The 15538-nt window shown below is 41.3% G+C and overlaps 1 protein-coding gene across 6 annotated transcripts; it reads left to right on the top strand.

Moving 5' to 3' along the window:
• Positions 1 to 4: 4 nt before the first annotated feature.
• Positions 5 to 14035, top strand: ASTE1 (asteroid homolog 1). 6 transcript variants are annotated; one of them, XM_037143912.2, is made up of 6 exons: positions 5 to 261; positions 658 to 784; positions 1441 to 2766; positions 8105 to 8315; positions 10197 to 10392; positions 12511 to 14035. In XM_037143912.2, exons 3-6 carry the CDS (start codon positions 1462 to 1464, stop codon positions 12839 to 12841), a joined length of 2043 nt encoding a protein of 680 aa, XP_036999807.2. In that variant the 5' UTR covers positions 5 to 261; positions 658 to 784; positions 1441 to 1461; the 3' UTR covers positions 12842 to 14035. The 6 variants fall into 6 exon arrangements, with proteins under 6 accessions (XP_036999807.2, XP_036999806.2, XP_036999808.2 ...); XM_037143911.2 differs by having other exon boundaries at positions 5 to 246; XM_037143913.2 differs by having other exon boundaries at positions 5 to 179.
• The last annotated feature ends 1503 nt before the right edge of the window (positions 14036 to 15538 follow it).

The following is a 15538-nucleotide window of genomic DNA, read 5'->3' on the forward strand; positions in this document are numbered from 1 at the left end:
AAAAGAGAGCGAGCAAACCCCTAACGAGACAGCCGCCACTCCGGGGGTACTCCCCAGCCTTCTCCAGCGACCTTGCGCGGGAGCGCGTGCTCCCCCCACGCGCAGTCAGGCGCTCCTGGCTTCACGGAACCGGGCTTCCCAGTGAGGTAGACCGGGAGACTTCCTGTTCCCGCGCTCAGGTTGGGGGCTTCCGCTTCCTGTTCTTGCTGGGCTTCCGAGGGCTCTGAATGGACCGGCCAGTCTAGGGTGAGGAGGCAGCAGGTGGGCTCTGCTGTTGGTCGGAGTGGCGGGGTTGTGAGGGCCCGGGTGACGCGGTGTGTGAAGGCCTGTGTTTGAGGATTTTCTACTATCCAGCACGCATTTGTTCAACCACTGTCCACGGTCCCGTAGTCAGTTTAAGATGTGTTGACACGGTCTCTGCTGTCAAACTTTACGTACAAGAGGGACTTCTAAAGAAATAAGTATTATTTCTTTATACTTATCAGAGATAGGGCCGAGATTAGGGTGAAAGTGAGTCAAACACAAAATGCAAGGGGTGGTGGAAAACTTTGTAATCAAAATAAGTTTTAACGCAGTACCTTCAAAAATCAAAATGAATGCAAAAATGAATGCAAAAACAAATCCATGGTTGACAAAAATCTCACGATTTTGTAACAGTACCATGCTGAGCCATTCTGGATCCCAAGGCCAAAGGAAAAACTAGTAATTCTGCTCCTGTGACTTAAATTTGCCAGATATTGAAGGTTATTGCTGGTAACTGGGCCAGAAATGCAAAGACAAGAAGGTAAGGGCCTCTGATTGGGGTAACACTGGACTGTTAGTTCCTGGAAGCATAAAAACTTCGCTTAACTCAAAACTATGCCAATTAAGATGGGCCCACAAGTCAATGCCTGAAATAAGTTTCAGACTCTGGAACTTTAGACTCTGTCAAAAAAACTGGATCCATATCATTGACTGTACACACTTTAATTAACTAAAGCCCAATGCTTTTTGACTTACTAACTGTGAGATTGAAGAAGATATAATTTTTATGACTTAGGACTTTTTACTTTGACCCCACCAAGTGAATATTCTGTTTTGTAAGACTGTTGCCTATGTCAATATCAAAGTCAACAGAAGTTGTATTCTATATGTCAGTAATGGATTTTAATCAGTTTTCCTTTAGAATCATTAGCAACCTCAATCGTATCCAAAGAACAAACTCCATGAACCACTGAACCTGTGCCTTGTAACACACAGGGGTAGCAAAAAAGAATGAAAAAGCACTCAGCTAGTTGGTCTTGCCTGAGGGTCTAGATAAGAATTAAGATGCCGACACCTAATATGTTGTATTTGAAGAGTTCTTTATAACATTTGCCGCTGATTTGGTGGCGGTGGAAACAATGGCTTGGTCCCATGTAACTAGCGTCAATTGAAACTGTATTCTATTGTTTTAAACAGGCAATTCTTCAGACAGTCATCATGGGTATCCGAGGACTAATGAGTTTTGTGGAAGATCATAGTAATGAGTTCTTCACAGATTTGAAGTTGAGAGACACAAAAATTATTATTGATGGCTATGCTCTCTTCCACCGGCTTTGCTTCAACTCAAACTTGGAGCTCCGGTATGGAGGGGACTATGATTCTTTTGCAGATGTTGTACACAGTTTCTTTGAATCACTGTTTTCTTGTAATATATGTCCATATGTTGTACTAGACGGAGGATGTGACATTTCCGATAAAAAGCTTACAACTTTGAAGGATCGAGCTAGAGAGAAGATCCAGATGGCCCATTCCCTTTCTGTTGGTGGGGGTGGGTATGTATGTCCCTTGCTCATCCGGGAAGTGTTTATACAGGTTTTGATCAAGCTGCAGGTGTGTTTTGTCCAATGCTTTTCAGAAGCAGATCGGGACATTATGACACTGGCTAATCACTGGAATTGCCCTGTGTTATCGTCGGATAGTGACTTTTGCATTTTCGACCTGAAAGCTGGGTTTTGCCCATTGAATAGCTTTCAGTGGAGAAATCTGAACACTATTAAGGGCACACGAGACTTCTATATCCCTGCCAAATGCTTTTCCCTTGATGCACTCTGCCATTACTTCAGCAATATGAATAAAGCACTTCTACCTCTCTTTGCGGTGCTATGTGGAAATGACTATATTAATCTGCCCATCATGGAGACATTCTTAAGTAAAGCACGTCTTCCTCTTGGAGGTGCCAGTTCTAAGGGGAGGAGACACCACCGGGTTCTGGGACTTCTGAATTGGTTGTCTCGTTTTGCTGAGCCTACTGAAGCACTAGATGATGTTCTGAAATATCTCCCCAAAAAAGATCGAGAAAATGTTAAGGAACTACTCTGCTATTCCATGGAAGAATACCAGCAGTCCCCGGTGAAGCTGCAGGACTTCTTCCAGAGTGGTACTTATGCCTGTCCAGAGGCCTTGGATCTGGGTTTACCAGCCTGGGTCCTAGAGGCTCTGGCCAAAGGTGAGCTCTCTCCTTTCATCAGCGATGCTTTGGTGCTAAGACGGACCATTCTTCACACACAGGTGGAAAACATGCAGCAACCGAGTGCCCACAGAATATCTCTGCCCATCCGGCAAATCATTTATGGGCTTCTTTTGAATGTTTCTCGACATCTGGAAAATGTGTCCTTGAATGCATCACCTGCTCGGCCTGTAGCTTTCAGTGAAGTGGAAAGGATTAATAAAAATATCAAAACATCAACTGTCGATGCAGTAGAACTGCCCCAGGATAGTTCTGACTTAAGCAAGTTGACTGAGGTAAGTGTTTGTGGTACGAATATCAATTTTGTAAAGCACTTCACACGTTACAGAGTGCTTTCATGTGTATTATCTCTCTTAATATAATAAACTGAGGCTGGTTGCCATACTGCCCCCATTTCATAGCTGAGAAAATTAGGGCCAAAGCAGTAACTATGTATCACCTCAGCCAGGGAGTATCAGTGCCTGGACTCACTGAGATCTTTTAGCTCCGAATCTGCCATTTCAATGTATTTCAGTTATAGTCCACGTTAACTCTGTAATTATTACTACTACTCTGTTGTTACTTGCTATCACAGTGCGGTTATGTGGCTTAAAAAAAAAAGGAATGGGAAAAAATTATGAGCTAAAAAGAAAAAAAGTGTGCCTAAAGGCATTGATCATAGGCATAACTAACATAACAGCCTGCATCAAATTTCAGTTAACAAGATTGATACTGGTGCTTGGGTCTGTTTTTCATCTTTGTTGACAAGGGCCTTTTTTTAGGCTTTCTATTTATGGCTTCATGGTGATTTGGTTGGCGTGATAATGAAAGAAAACATCTCTTAGCCTAAGTAGTGTTGCTTAAATCTGAGTAACACTAGATTAATCCCCCTATCAAAGTAAAAAAATTCTTACTGATTCCGGGTTTGCTTTGTTTTTCATATTATATAAATATATTAAAAATGACAAATAGATATGCTAGAAATTGCTTGTGCTAACACAATTAAATTTACAAATTACATGCAGATAAATTTATAATGCCAATTTCAGTGCCCACTGGAGTGTCTCCTAGATCCAACCAAACACTCAGACCCACAGCACCATCCCAGGTCACTCTGGGCGCCGGTCTGCACGGGGATGGAGGACGGCGAGCACAGCTTCCCAGCCGGTTGGAGTCAGGCTCTCCTCTTCTGTGAGAGACCTCGCAGCGTTCCACACCATTGGTTCTCCACTGGGGATGATTTCGCCCCCAGGGGGACATTTGGCAATGTCTGGAGACACTTTTGATTGTCACTACCTGGGCGGGCGGGTAGAGGGAGGGAGGTGTTGCTACCGGCATCGAGTGTGTAGAGGCCAAGGATGCTGCTAAACATCCGTGATGATTGCACAGCTTATAAATATACAGAAACCACTTCAAAAGACAGTTTTAAGACATGATGTATCTCAGTTAAAGAAAGAAAAAGTCTCACCGGCCTCCTTCCCCACAGGATTCAACCTTGTCACAATTCCATAGACATCACTTCCAGGGTCTCTGCAAAGGACATGCTTAATTACAAGTCACTAACAGAAGCCCCATGATGTGATGTCCCCATCTGGTGTTTACAGTTTGTTTATCATTCAAGTCTGGATGGAATTTTACAAAAGACATTTTTTTATCACGCTAAGTAACACAGCTACCGTTATCCCATCTCCAGGGTTACAGAACTAGAAAAGTTGAGCATAGGTCAAATTCCAAAGAGAAGGGATTTATTAAAACTTTACACATACCAATAAAATTGAAATTAGCAGTGCCCTGACCCATGTGGCTCCATTGGGCGTCATCCCACAAAGCAAAAGGTTGCTGCTGGTTCAAATCCTAGTCAGGGCACATGCCTGGGTAGCAGGTTCGGTCCCTAGTCAAAGCACATGCAAAAAGCAACTAACTGATGTTTCTCTCCCTCTCTTTCCTCCTCCCTCCCCTCCTCTCTAAAAATAAATACATGAAGTCTTCTTTAAAAATTGAAATTATTCATGGAAATCATCTACATAAGAAAATAAAAGTCAGATATGTAGTCAACTCCCCCCCAAAAAACAATTGAAATTGGCAACATTTTAAAAGATGTTTTGCCCAAATTACATGTCTACTCATAACATAAATGGTGCTGCACTGGAGGATTTTTTAAAAACTTTATGGCATTGCTGAGAAATCACTGACGTACACTGAGGTGCCCACATGTAAAGTGTGTGCTCTTACAAGTTTTGGTATGTTTACATCCGTGAATCCATGCTGCGATTAAAGTGATGAATGCATCCATCATCCTCACACGTTTCCCCTTGCCTCTTTGCAGTCCATCCCTTCCCGCCCTCCCCGTGTACTCTGCTGTATGACTATGTACATACAGCAGAGTACACAGATAATGGTACGGCTTGATGAATTTTCACCGACTGGACACTTCCTACATGTAGAGAACACTCAGGCGAAGACTCATTATCAGCACCGCAGCTTTCCCTACTTTCTCGTTCTTCTAGTCTCCCCCTCTCCTACCCCCTTTCACCACTATCCTGACCTCTAACAACATTGAGTAGCCTTGACTGTCTTTATACTCTATAACAATGGAGTCAGACAGTATGAACTCTGTCATCTGGCTTCTTTTATTCAATGTCATGTGAGATTTATTCATATCTCTGAGAATAGTTGTAGAAAATTCATTTCTCATTGCTGTGTATCATTACAGTTTTGGAATATACCAAAATTGGTTTTTCTGTTCTATAGCTGATGGGCATTTAGGTAGTTTGCAGTTTGGACTATTGTGAATAGTGCTATGAACATTCGAGTGCATGTCATTTAGTGGAAATATGAACACATTTCTATTGCACATATAACTAGGAGCAGAATTCCTGGGTTATGGGATACACATGTGTTCTGCTTGCAAGATGTATGCCAAGCAGTCTTGTAAAGTGGTTTTACCAATTAATATTCCTGCTGGCAAACGTATGAGTTCCTCTCACTTTACACCCTTGCTAATACCTGGTATTTTCTATCCATTTTAAAAAGCTTAGCTATTTTGGTGGCCGTGTAGTGGCATCGTTCTGGCCAGTTTTAGTGGCTGTTCATTTGCACTTTCCTGATGACTTATTTGAGCACCTTTACATGTGTCCACTTGCCATTTGGACATTCTGTTATGTAAGTTTTTGTTCAGTCTTTTGCCCATTTTTCTGTTTATTTTTAATTTTTATATACAGCTCCTTTGTGAAGTAACATGTATTGTGGTGAATAGCCTTTCCCATTCTGCAGATTCTTTTAACTCTAATACGGTTTGAATAACAGAAATTCTTAACGTATACGAACTTTTCGTTATTTATGGATATCACTTTTGTGACTTAAGAAATTACTGTGTACTTGCTGATCATGAAAAGAATTTTTGCCTTTCTTATTCACATCTACAATCTATCTAGAACTGATTTGTTCCTATACAGTCCAACACAGGGATCAGGACACTCTTCTTCCATATAAAAATCCAGTGGAGTCAGTGAGTGTCGCAGGCTGACTAAACTCCTTGCTAAGTGCAGATGACAAGTGTTCTCATCCCTTAACTGTACTCAAAGTAAGGTGTAATTGTAGTTCACTGTCTACGCAGTGATATCACTCGGCTTCCCCTTGGCATAAGCTAGTAATTCTATATTTAGTTCAGTGTTGTTAGCTCTAACCAGTGCAAAATCATTCTAAACAGTATCAGGTGCAAATGTGATTCCAAAGACAAATGCAGGTACCAGTATAGAAACTTTGTGATAGTATCTATTCCTTTTTTTTCTTAATAGGATGTGGTAATAATACTTTACCTGCTTTGTGCCAACTATTATAATAGAAAATTCATACAGTCTCTCATTTAATTCCCACAATAACCACGTAAGATAGTGCTTCAGTTTGGTTACGTTAGTTGTAGCGGACAGAGGGCCTCTCAAGTTAACCAACAAGAGGAGAATTGTAAGGAGAAATGGAAGTGGATCATTCTTGGGGAGCAAAGCAGTGCCAGGCCCAGCCCCTCTCTGGGCACCTCTGCCACTGTGTGGCAGCTTCTTCTGCAGGCTTGTGCTTTCCCTCCCCCTGGGAGTTGCCACAGGGGACAAGATCTAACCAGATTTAAGGGCTGTGAGCAGAGTAGTTCCCCTTTTGGAAGGGGCTGAGGATTGGTGGGTTCCATGGGACATGTTGTGTAACTCATAATGCCCATTTCACAGGTGGTTTGACTGACTATAGGAAAGCTCAGAAACTTGCGCAAGGCCGTAGAGTTAGTGGGAGGAAGAACATCTCTGAAGTCAAACTCAGACTCTGCTTTGTTCCTCTGTTGCAAGTTGGCTAGAGAATTCAATAATATAAGCATTGTATGTCAGTAAAGAATTCATGTATTTTCTCAGCCTTTACTTGGTGTGTTTTTCTACCTGTTTTTACTTTAAGTGGTTGATGCTACTTCTTATGGGGTGATTGCTTATACTGTAAAGCACTTTACATATGTCTAATTAGAAAACGTTTATTACAGTATTAAATAATTAGAACCAGTACCTCTAAATCACTGACTCAGTGCTGTCAGGCACTGACGAGGCACCTGTTCCGTCAGTTGTGACATGTTTAATTTCAGGTTAACATCTCTGCTGCCAGCACTCATCGACTGCTGACTAGGTGTTTGGTGCCAAGAAGTGTCTCAGACTCGCTCAGAAAGTGAAGAAAGTGTCTAGCAGACACGAGGAATACAATTATATTTCTCTCTTAAAGTTTGATCGTAAAGTCCCACTGAAGGTGCCCTTTGAATCGTCCTAATTTCCCTCGTCTGTAGAAGTATGTAAGCTGTAGGGTCGCTTGTGGTTCCGAAGTCTTCAGGTTTATTAAGATAAAATTATTTCAACAAGTAGCCCAAAGCCCTCACAGCTGTTTTTACTTTCTTTCTTACTTGAAGCACACTCTCTAAAATATGGAGTAAAAGTGAGTGTGGTGTGTTATTGAGAGGAAAATGCAGGTAGTCCTTAAATACTCCTATCTCCCTTGAGTATACCTCTCACCTCCAAGTAGCCACCCTGGGACAATCCCTGTGTTGGAGAACACAAAGACAGAAACACATTCAACTGGGTAGGAACATGAGACAAGACCCAAACAAATAGAAAACTCTATGTTGTGCCACAAGGGCGCACATAATCTAAGTTTTTTTCTGGAGGTGTAAGTAATGGTGTCTTGGAGAAGGTGGGGTCTAAATATTCACTGCCAAGGGATTGATTGAGTATAAATCATTGTTTCTCAAAGCCAAATAGTTAAAATGCAGATTTCTGGGGTCCCTCAGATTCACTGAATCACAATGTAGGGGAGTAGGGCTTGAATTTTTAACAAGCTTCTTAAGTAACGTGTGCACTGAAGATGCTTGGCCAGCCTCCTGGGACGATGGAACATGAGCAGGGGTTGTGTAGCGGGAGTAGACAGTACATTCATTGAAACAACCATATTTGTTAAGCACCTTATTAATGTTCTAATGCTGAATGTGGCCGATTGTTTTACACAGGAAGATAAAAATATGACACAGCAATTTCATTTATGTAAAGTCTCTTCATACTAAGGAATAAAAAAGATTCCCCCAAAGTAACTTGCAAGGTGTTCGGTATGTATTTTCAGCTCTCCCTGGCCAGACGGCAGGCACTCCTGTTAGAAACGTTAAAGGTGAAACAGACCATCCTGGACCCAGTCCCTGCTTCTTTGAAGTTGCCCATTGCTGTCAGTTGCTACTGGTTGCAGCACATGGAGGCCAAGGCGAAAGTGCATCATCTACAAGCCTTGCTGCTGGGCATGCTGGCGGGGCCCTTGCACGCCATAACCAACAGCGCTGGTAGGTATCCGGAAACCCCACCAGTACATTTGTTACTTACACTAATAAAAGTTTTTTAAAATTCTTGGAGTATCTACCCCTGTCAGTTACAGGAGAAGTTAGAAATGGAGACACCAATATATATTCATTCACTGGTAAATATTTTTGAGCACTTCTGTGTGACTTCAAGGACATGCAGTGAAGACGTACGGATACTGCCTAACCCGTGTACTCTGTGGCCCCCGAGTGCTTTAACCTGTGAAGTGACTGATCTCAGTTGCATTTTGTATTCCTCGTTTCCTATCTCTGTCTCTATTGTCAGTATAGCTGCAGCATCATCACTAGAAACATTTAAAATTCCCCATCGGTGAGGCTTCTGAATACCTCAACTACAATAAACATTCATGCTTGTGCTGTTTCTTGCTTTCCTTTTTCTCCACTGTAAGTTTTGGTCAGCATGTACCGTATTTTGCTGTGTATAATGTGTACTTTCCTGCCCAGATTTTTGAGGGGGGAAATAAGGATGCCCATTATACACGGGAATAGTAATGCCGTGTGTGATGCACACAGAAACGTAGGTGCACTGAAATGTGGCCAAATGCCCACAGTAGTGGTGGTAGAAGCAACTTCTTTTCTGTTGGAGAAATATACTTGGAGGCAATTTCATCTGAATTTAAAGTATCAGGTGACATAAACGTCGATGCACTGGAGCACTTCAATTCCCCAATGGAATTACTCTCTTTAAAGATACGAATGCCGCAACGCCCTATGCGAACGTGTGTGATAGTCGACGCCCTTTAGACCAGGGCCGTCTGATGACTCCTACGGCATGTCCAGTGCTCAGCCGCCGCATGTGGCCACAGGACAGCACATTTCCATCACTGCAGAAAGTTCTACTGGCTACCGCTACTCTGAAGTTTACTTTCTAAAATAAGTTCAATAAAACAATGAACCTGCATAGACTCCAAGAAAGCCCAAGTGTGAGAGTAGCTGTCAGAAGGGACTGTTGTTGTTTGACAGCCAACTTAATGCAGAACAAATAAGGCCCACTGATGGTTAAGACACAAGTGTAGGGTATTTCCTCTCACTGGATAATAAATGCAGTTTATGAAAATTCTCAGAGCACAAGCCTATTAAGTTTTTACCTGAGTCCAACAGAAGGGGCACGTCAAGGGTCTGTTTCTTTTCTTTTAGGAATTGTGGACCCGGCACCCAGGCAGGCTCAGTGCCTTGCTGCTCGCTAATTGGTAAAAGGTGGGCCTCTTTCTTATTACCTTCAGGTTGGTCTGGATGTCATTTTGCGCACTTCTGCTCAAACAAACCTGCAGAGGCTCACGGGCCCACACACACAGCACTCCTCCTTTCCCCAGGCTGTTGCTCCTTTCCCCTTGTCCTCTCTGAAGAAGTGGTGATCTGCCACATTCTCTGAGTCATACTTTTGTTTCCCTCCCATCAAACAGAAGCTCAAATGTGCTTTGAACACATGGCTGTTTCTTTAAGTGCACTATCAGCACAGAGGTCTCCAGGAAAGGAAGTATGGCGGGAAAGAACAATGAAAGGAATGATATTTAATAGTAATTTATGTTTTGCAGAGACAGATTTAGGGTTTGGAGAGTTTGATGCAGATATGTTTAAGGTTAGGTGGTACACCAGTGAAAGAGATTAAAGGGAAGAATAATTTAGTGTTGAATAAAGTTAGATTGTCATTATAAAGGCATTTCAGTATATTATTTCAATTTATACAGCAAGGCTTTTACATTGGCATTAAAATAGTAAGGGGCCAGAAAAGAAAAGCATCTTGATTACTTAAACCGATTTTTTCTTTACGAAGCTTTATGTGTGGAGAAAATTACAAGTTGATACAGTGTTTTGCGAACTACTGCCCTTGGGTTCTTTGCCTAGGAAAGGAAGATCTGCGGGAGGAAGGTGCTAAGAGGCTGAGTGAGGAGTTCCAAAGAGTGAAGGAGCAGGCGCGGCCAGGCACGAGACTGGACCTAGACACGGCGCACGTCTTCTGTCAGTGGCAGTGCTGTCTGCAGATGGGGGTGTACCTCAATCAGCTGCTGTCCACTCCGCTCCCAGAGCCAGACCTAACTCGGTGAGCACCGCGGGAAACTAGTTCAGAGGGCTGCACACAGAAGCAAACACTTTTATTCATATTTAAAGCAAAGAAGTTATTTTTACAAATTAATCTTAGCATAATTGGTCTTGGAACACTATTCTAGCTAAAGACCTAGAAACAGGAAAAAATATTATTTCCACATTCCCAAAGAGAATGTCCATGATTAGATCAATTTTATAAAATCAGTTCCAAAGTAAAACAGAGGCAGTTGTTGGTAGGAGGACATCATTTGTTCCCTCATTTAGGTCTGTTCAGATATCACTTTTTAGCTTTTTCTGATCATCTTACTAAAATACTACTCTCTACTTCCTGTCACTCTAGCCCTATTCTCTTTTATATTTCATAATTGCATTTCTTACCACTTGTCATATTGTTCACTTAGTCTTTCAAAAATTAAATACCTACTCAGGTCTATGGTGTAATGAACAAAAGATCGAAAAAAATTCCTGCTGTCATGGAGGTTCTTCTAGGGAGAGGACTACTAGATGTTTACATGAACTTTAAGGTTTTTGTTTTGCCAAACATGTATGAAAGGAGAGGCATGCCAGGGAGCGATTATGTTTGATTATGGAGTTGAAGTTGGGTAAGAAATGATAGCAGCAGTGTGTGGGCCAGTGAATTGGACATCCTGGTGATTAAAGAAGGTAAAAGGGAGACATTTCCAGCTTTGGAAATGGAGTTGAGACTGTATGTACGCTTTGTCTCTCCCCACGTGAATGTAACTGCTGTGACGGCAGGGCCTTGTCTATTTCATGTACTATTGTGGCCCCAGTGCCTAGCATATAGTAAGTATGCAAATATATGTTGAATAAATTATACATGGAGGTATGCAAAATATGCTGGTGTGGCTTTAAATGTTTCAAGGTGAAAAGCTTCCTAGCAGTTGTGTTGTTACTGTGTCTCTGGGCCTTCTATGGGACCTGACCCTAGAACCCTTCACCAGGTAAGATTAATTGGCCTTAGACCTATGGATACTTTATTTCCAGCCTTTAATAACTTAGGCCACTCTTGACTGGATCCTATCTACATACCAGAAATCCCTTTAAAAATAAAACAGGAAATCCATCAGTAGATGAGTATATAAAACAACTATGGGACAGTTACACAATGGAATACAGTTACTTGGTCATAAAAAAGACGACTCTCTTATACTTTGCGACAAGAGTAAATGGACCTGGAGAATATTATGGTAAGTGAAATAAGCCAATCAGAGAAAGTCAAATACCATATGATTTTACTCATATGTGGAATCTAATGAAACATACTGCACTAACACAACAGAAATAGACTCAGAGCAAGATGACAGCTATGAGGCATGGGGAGGGGTTAAGGGATTGAGCAAAAAGGAAAAAGGAAAATGGACTCATGGACAACAGCGTGGTGACTGAGGGGTAGGAGGGGGGCCTAAGGGGGATAAATGGTAATGGAAAGAATACAATAAAAATTAATTACACAAAAAAGAACAACACAGGATAAACAAGGCCAAACAGCTGTCTTAATGATTTCAGTAAAAGGACTGTTCTTGTGTCTCAGCACCACTAAGGCCTTTTAAGTTGATGCTTTTACACTGATGACATGATGGAGGTTCTACATCAGTTGCTAAGGCACTGGCTGATCACCTCTGGCAGTTAAACTACATACTGAGTTTGTGGCTTCCAGTTAGTCCCATCTTGTTTGTCTTTAGTCCACGGTGAATGATAACTCTGCAAATGATGCCATTAAATTTTCTTATTTCAACAGACTACTTGTTTATCAGAGACATTTTCAATTCCCTTTCTCTGATGTGTTAAGAAGCCTACTCAAGTTTGGGCTAGTTGTAGAACCAGCAAGCATCCATGGTTGAATTTGAGGTTAAAATTGTCAACAGGCAAGAAGTAATCTTTTTAGTAACAACTCAGTTCCTTTGAGGAACAGATTATTCTTAAGTAATTTTAATGATTTTGTAGAACTCTCAGTGTTTGGATGCATTCATTGAAGCCATGCTAATGACGGTTGTCCCAGTGCACGGATACTCTGCTTTAACCCCTTCTCTCTCTCTCTCTCTCTCTCTCTCTCTCTCTCTCTCTCTCTCTCTCTCTCTCTCTCGTTGAACAGCTTGTACAGTGGAAGCCTGGTGCATGGACTGTGCCGGCAACTGCTAACATCGACCTCGGCAGAAAGTCTCCTGAGCATGTGTCCTGCAGCAAAACAACTTTATGAACATCTGTTCAATGCCACAAAGGCATACGCCACCACTGAATTATTCCTACCTAAGAGTAAATCTAATTCAAAAAAGAAAAGGCAAAAGAAACAAGGTACCAGCCAGTCAAAGAGCAGAGTGGGAACCACTTCAAACAATAGATGTTGGTATGAGGGAAGCAATCGCTTTGGGGTATTAATGGTTGAAAACATGGAAGAACATATTGAGGCCTCAAAACTTGAGTAAACTGTCTGCAAGCAGAAGTATGAAATTTTGTCTTAAAAATTTTTTGTTATCTGCCTTGAAATAACTATTTTCTGTAGAACTGACCAGTTAGGGGATAAACATTACAACAGGTAATCTTTGAATTCCCAGATATTTTGTATCTTGCTTTTAATAAATACAACCTGATTTAAGAAACTTCTGTATTCCTCACACACATTTGAAAGCATATTTGTACTTCTGTTTCATTTCAGTAAGTTAATAATAAATAGCCTACTGATAACCTTTAAATTGTAGCAACTCAGCCAGCTATGTTTTCAAAAAGAAGCCCTACCTCAATTATTTCCAATAAGCAGAAGCTGGGTTGTTTTTTTTTTTAATGTTTTAGCAACTGTTCCCTATTCATGGGCCTTGGGAAACAGAAGTCAGGATGCCGCACAGAAAACGACACACCTTTAAATACTTAGTAAAGGAGGCCATAGCAGGTTGATGAGCACTTTAGATACGCTCCAGGTTTTACAACAGGTTGAAGCCCAAATGGCTCCAACAGAATAAGCAGCAGCATCCTGAGCTGCTAGATCTGGGAGGAAACACTAAGTAGAAATTTTAAAATTAGGCCATTTCTTATACTGCAGGTTTTGACCTATTTATGGGATGTGAAGTAAATGAGCCATAACCAGCATTTTTAATGGAAAATATCAGATAGGCATATTACATATTAGATGGTTGTGCAAAACAGATGTCTTACTGTGGACTGCAGTCAAAAGACTTTGAAAGCCACTTCTCTGGAACACACTAGAAGCAGCTAAAATTCCAAGCACCAGCAGAACTGTGAAGGTGCTGGCCAGTTCCAAATAAAGAACTTGAAAATAAAAAAGGAAGAGGATGAATACATTTGGGCAAGCGTTCAAAGTATAGTCTGACCTTAATCTATATTCATACAAATTGTATTAGTCCTTTCTTCTCTACTCACTGTTATATTCCATGAGTAATAACCCCTAAATATGCTTTGAAACTGCCATTTTGAACAGGCCCATATTCAGTCCCCAAAATCTGGCAATTCTCTCCAGTTTCCTAGCAGCACCACCCTCACTCTTAGAAGAGAGTAAGCCCCGCATCAGCCAGTGTTACACATACACCTCTCAAGTGCTAACTGGCTTCAGCCACTTCCAAAAGGCAAAAACACAATCTCATTTGCTCCTAAAGTTTCAACCTAAAGACTGGCTTCTGTTTCCAATAAGAGTACTTGAAATAAAAAGAAAAGAAAAAAGGTGTTTATCATGCTAGGAAGAGTGCATGGGGCTCCTTAGTGAGCACGTTTATGATGTCTCTGAACACATGGTTTTTCCCAGAATCAAGAGAAGAGCAGTCTCATGCATGAACTTTTGAGAAGATAATGTATTTTGCCAGCAGATAGTGGATGTAACATGGACTAGAAGCACAGACCTTGCTGTATCAAAAAAACCTTTTCCTTGGTTTCTGGAGTTGGGGGCCAATCAGGAAAATATACCAATACAGGTGTCTTATATCCTGGCCCATCAACACTGCTTTTTAAAACCACCAACCCTGCATGGAAAACCACTCACTCCCATTTCCACTCTGGTGGTAACTGGCTTCACAGGCACTACACTGAAGAGGGTATGGGCAACGGAGTTCAATTAAAAGTCAACTGAATTATATCAATCATCTTTTCCTTTCATTTTTGAAAGCTTTTCTAACAAAAGGGCCCTCCTCCAGTAGACTGAGAAGTCAGGCTCCCTTCCGTCATTTCAGTCACAGCCATTCACTTGACATTACCTAGCCTTGCAGCAGTCAAAGTCTACCAATGTCCATTAACTCTTCCTATCTGTGAGAATTTAGGAGTTACCTACTCCGGTATGCATCTTCTGTATTCGATATCTGAGGGGGGTTACCAAAGACACAATGACATAGCACCTGACCCGCAGAAGACACAAACTGCTCAGAGACGGCATTTTAGGAAGCAATCTGTCAAGTGCAAAATGGCAAAGCGTAGACTGGATCCTACAATGGGACGGCAGTCACCAGATGAGGAGGCCTTTGAGCTTGGCTTTAAGAGACAAGGATGTAATTCAGACGAGGTACAGGAGGCAAGGGGAGCGTCTGCTGAAGCAGAATATTGTATGTCCCATAGTCCACTTGTAAAACGTTTCCTGTTTTTAGTCCAAACTTCAGGACTTGCTCTTACTGAGTTCTAGCTCATGAAATTTCATCTGAGACTTTGGAAATGTGTCTTCAATAAGCAGTGTAAGTGACAAAAGGAATTCTGGAGAACTAAAATGGGCAAATTTTAGAAATAAAGTTGGAGAGAGAAAAACACTGTAATGCAATCATATTCTGAATTTTTTGTGATAAAATTATACTCGAACTTCATTTGTATAAGCCCTTTTAGCAGTATCTAGATCTAGAAATTTTTGTATATATCCTATAAACTTTAAAGGCCTTTCATGATACTTGGCCATGAGAAAATTCAAATTAATTACAGTTTTAAAAGATAAAGACCTTTATAGCTAGAAGGATCTTAGAATTATCTTTTCCTCCTTTGTGCATAAAATAAATGAATCCATGATTATGCCTGTTACCCTATCTGTAAAACAGGATCAGAATGGTTCAAATTATCATCTAAGGATAAAATGACATGTGCCTTTAAGTACAGTGCCTGGTACTGAAAACATGCAATAAATGACAAGACATTTCTGCTAC

Source organism: Artibeus jamaicensis, unplaced genomic scaffold, assembly GCF_021234435.1.
Source record: "Artibeus jamaicensis isolate MK-2021 breed Jamaican fruit bat unplaced genomic scaffold, CSHL_Jam_final contig_519, whole genome shotgun sequence".
NCBI classification, from domain to species: Eukaryota; Metazoa; Chordata; class Mammalia; order Chiroptera; family Phyllostomidae; genus Artibeus; species Artibeus jamaicensis.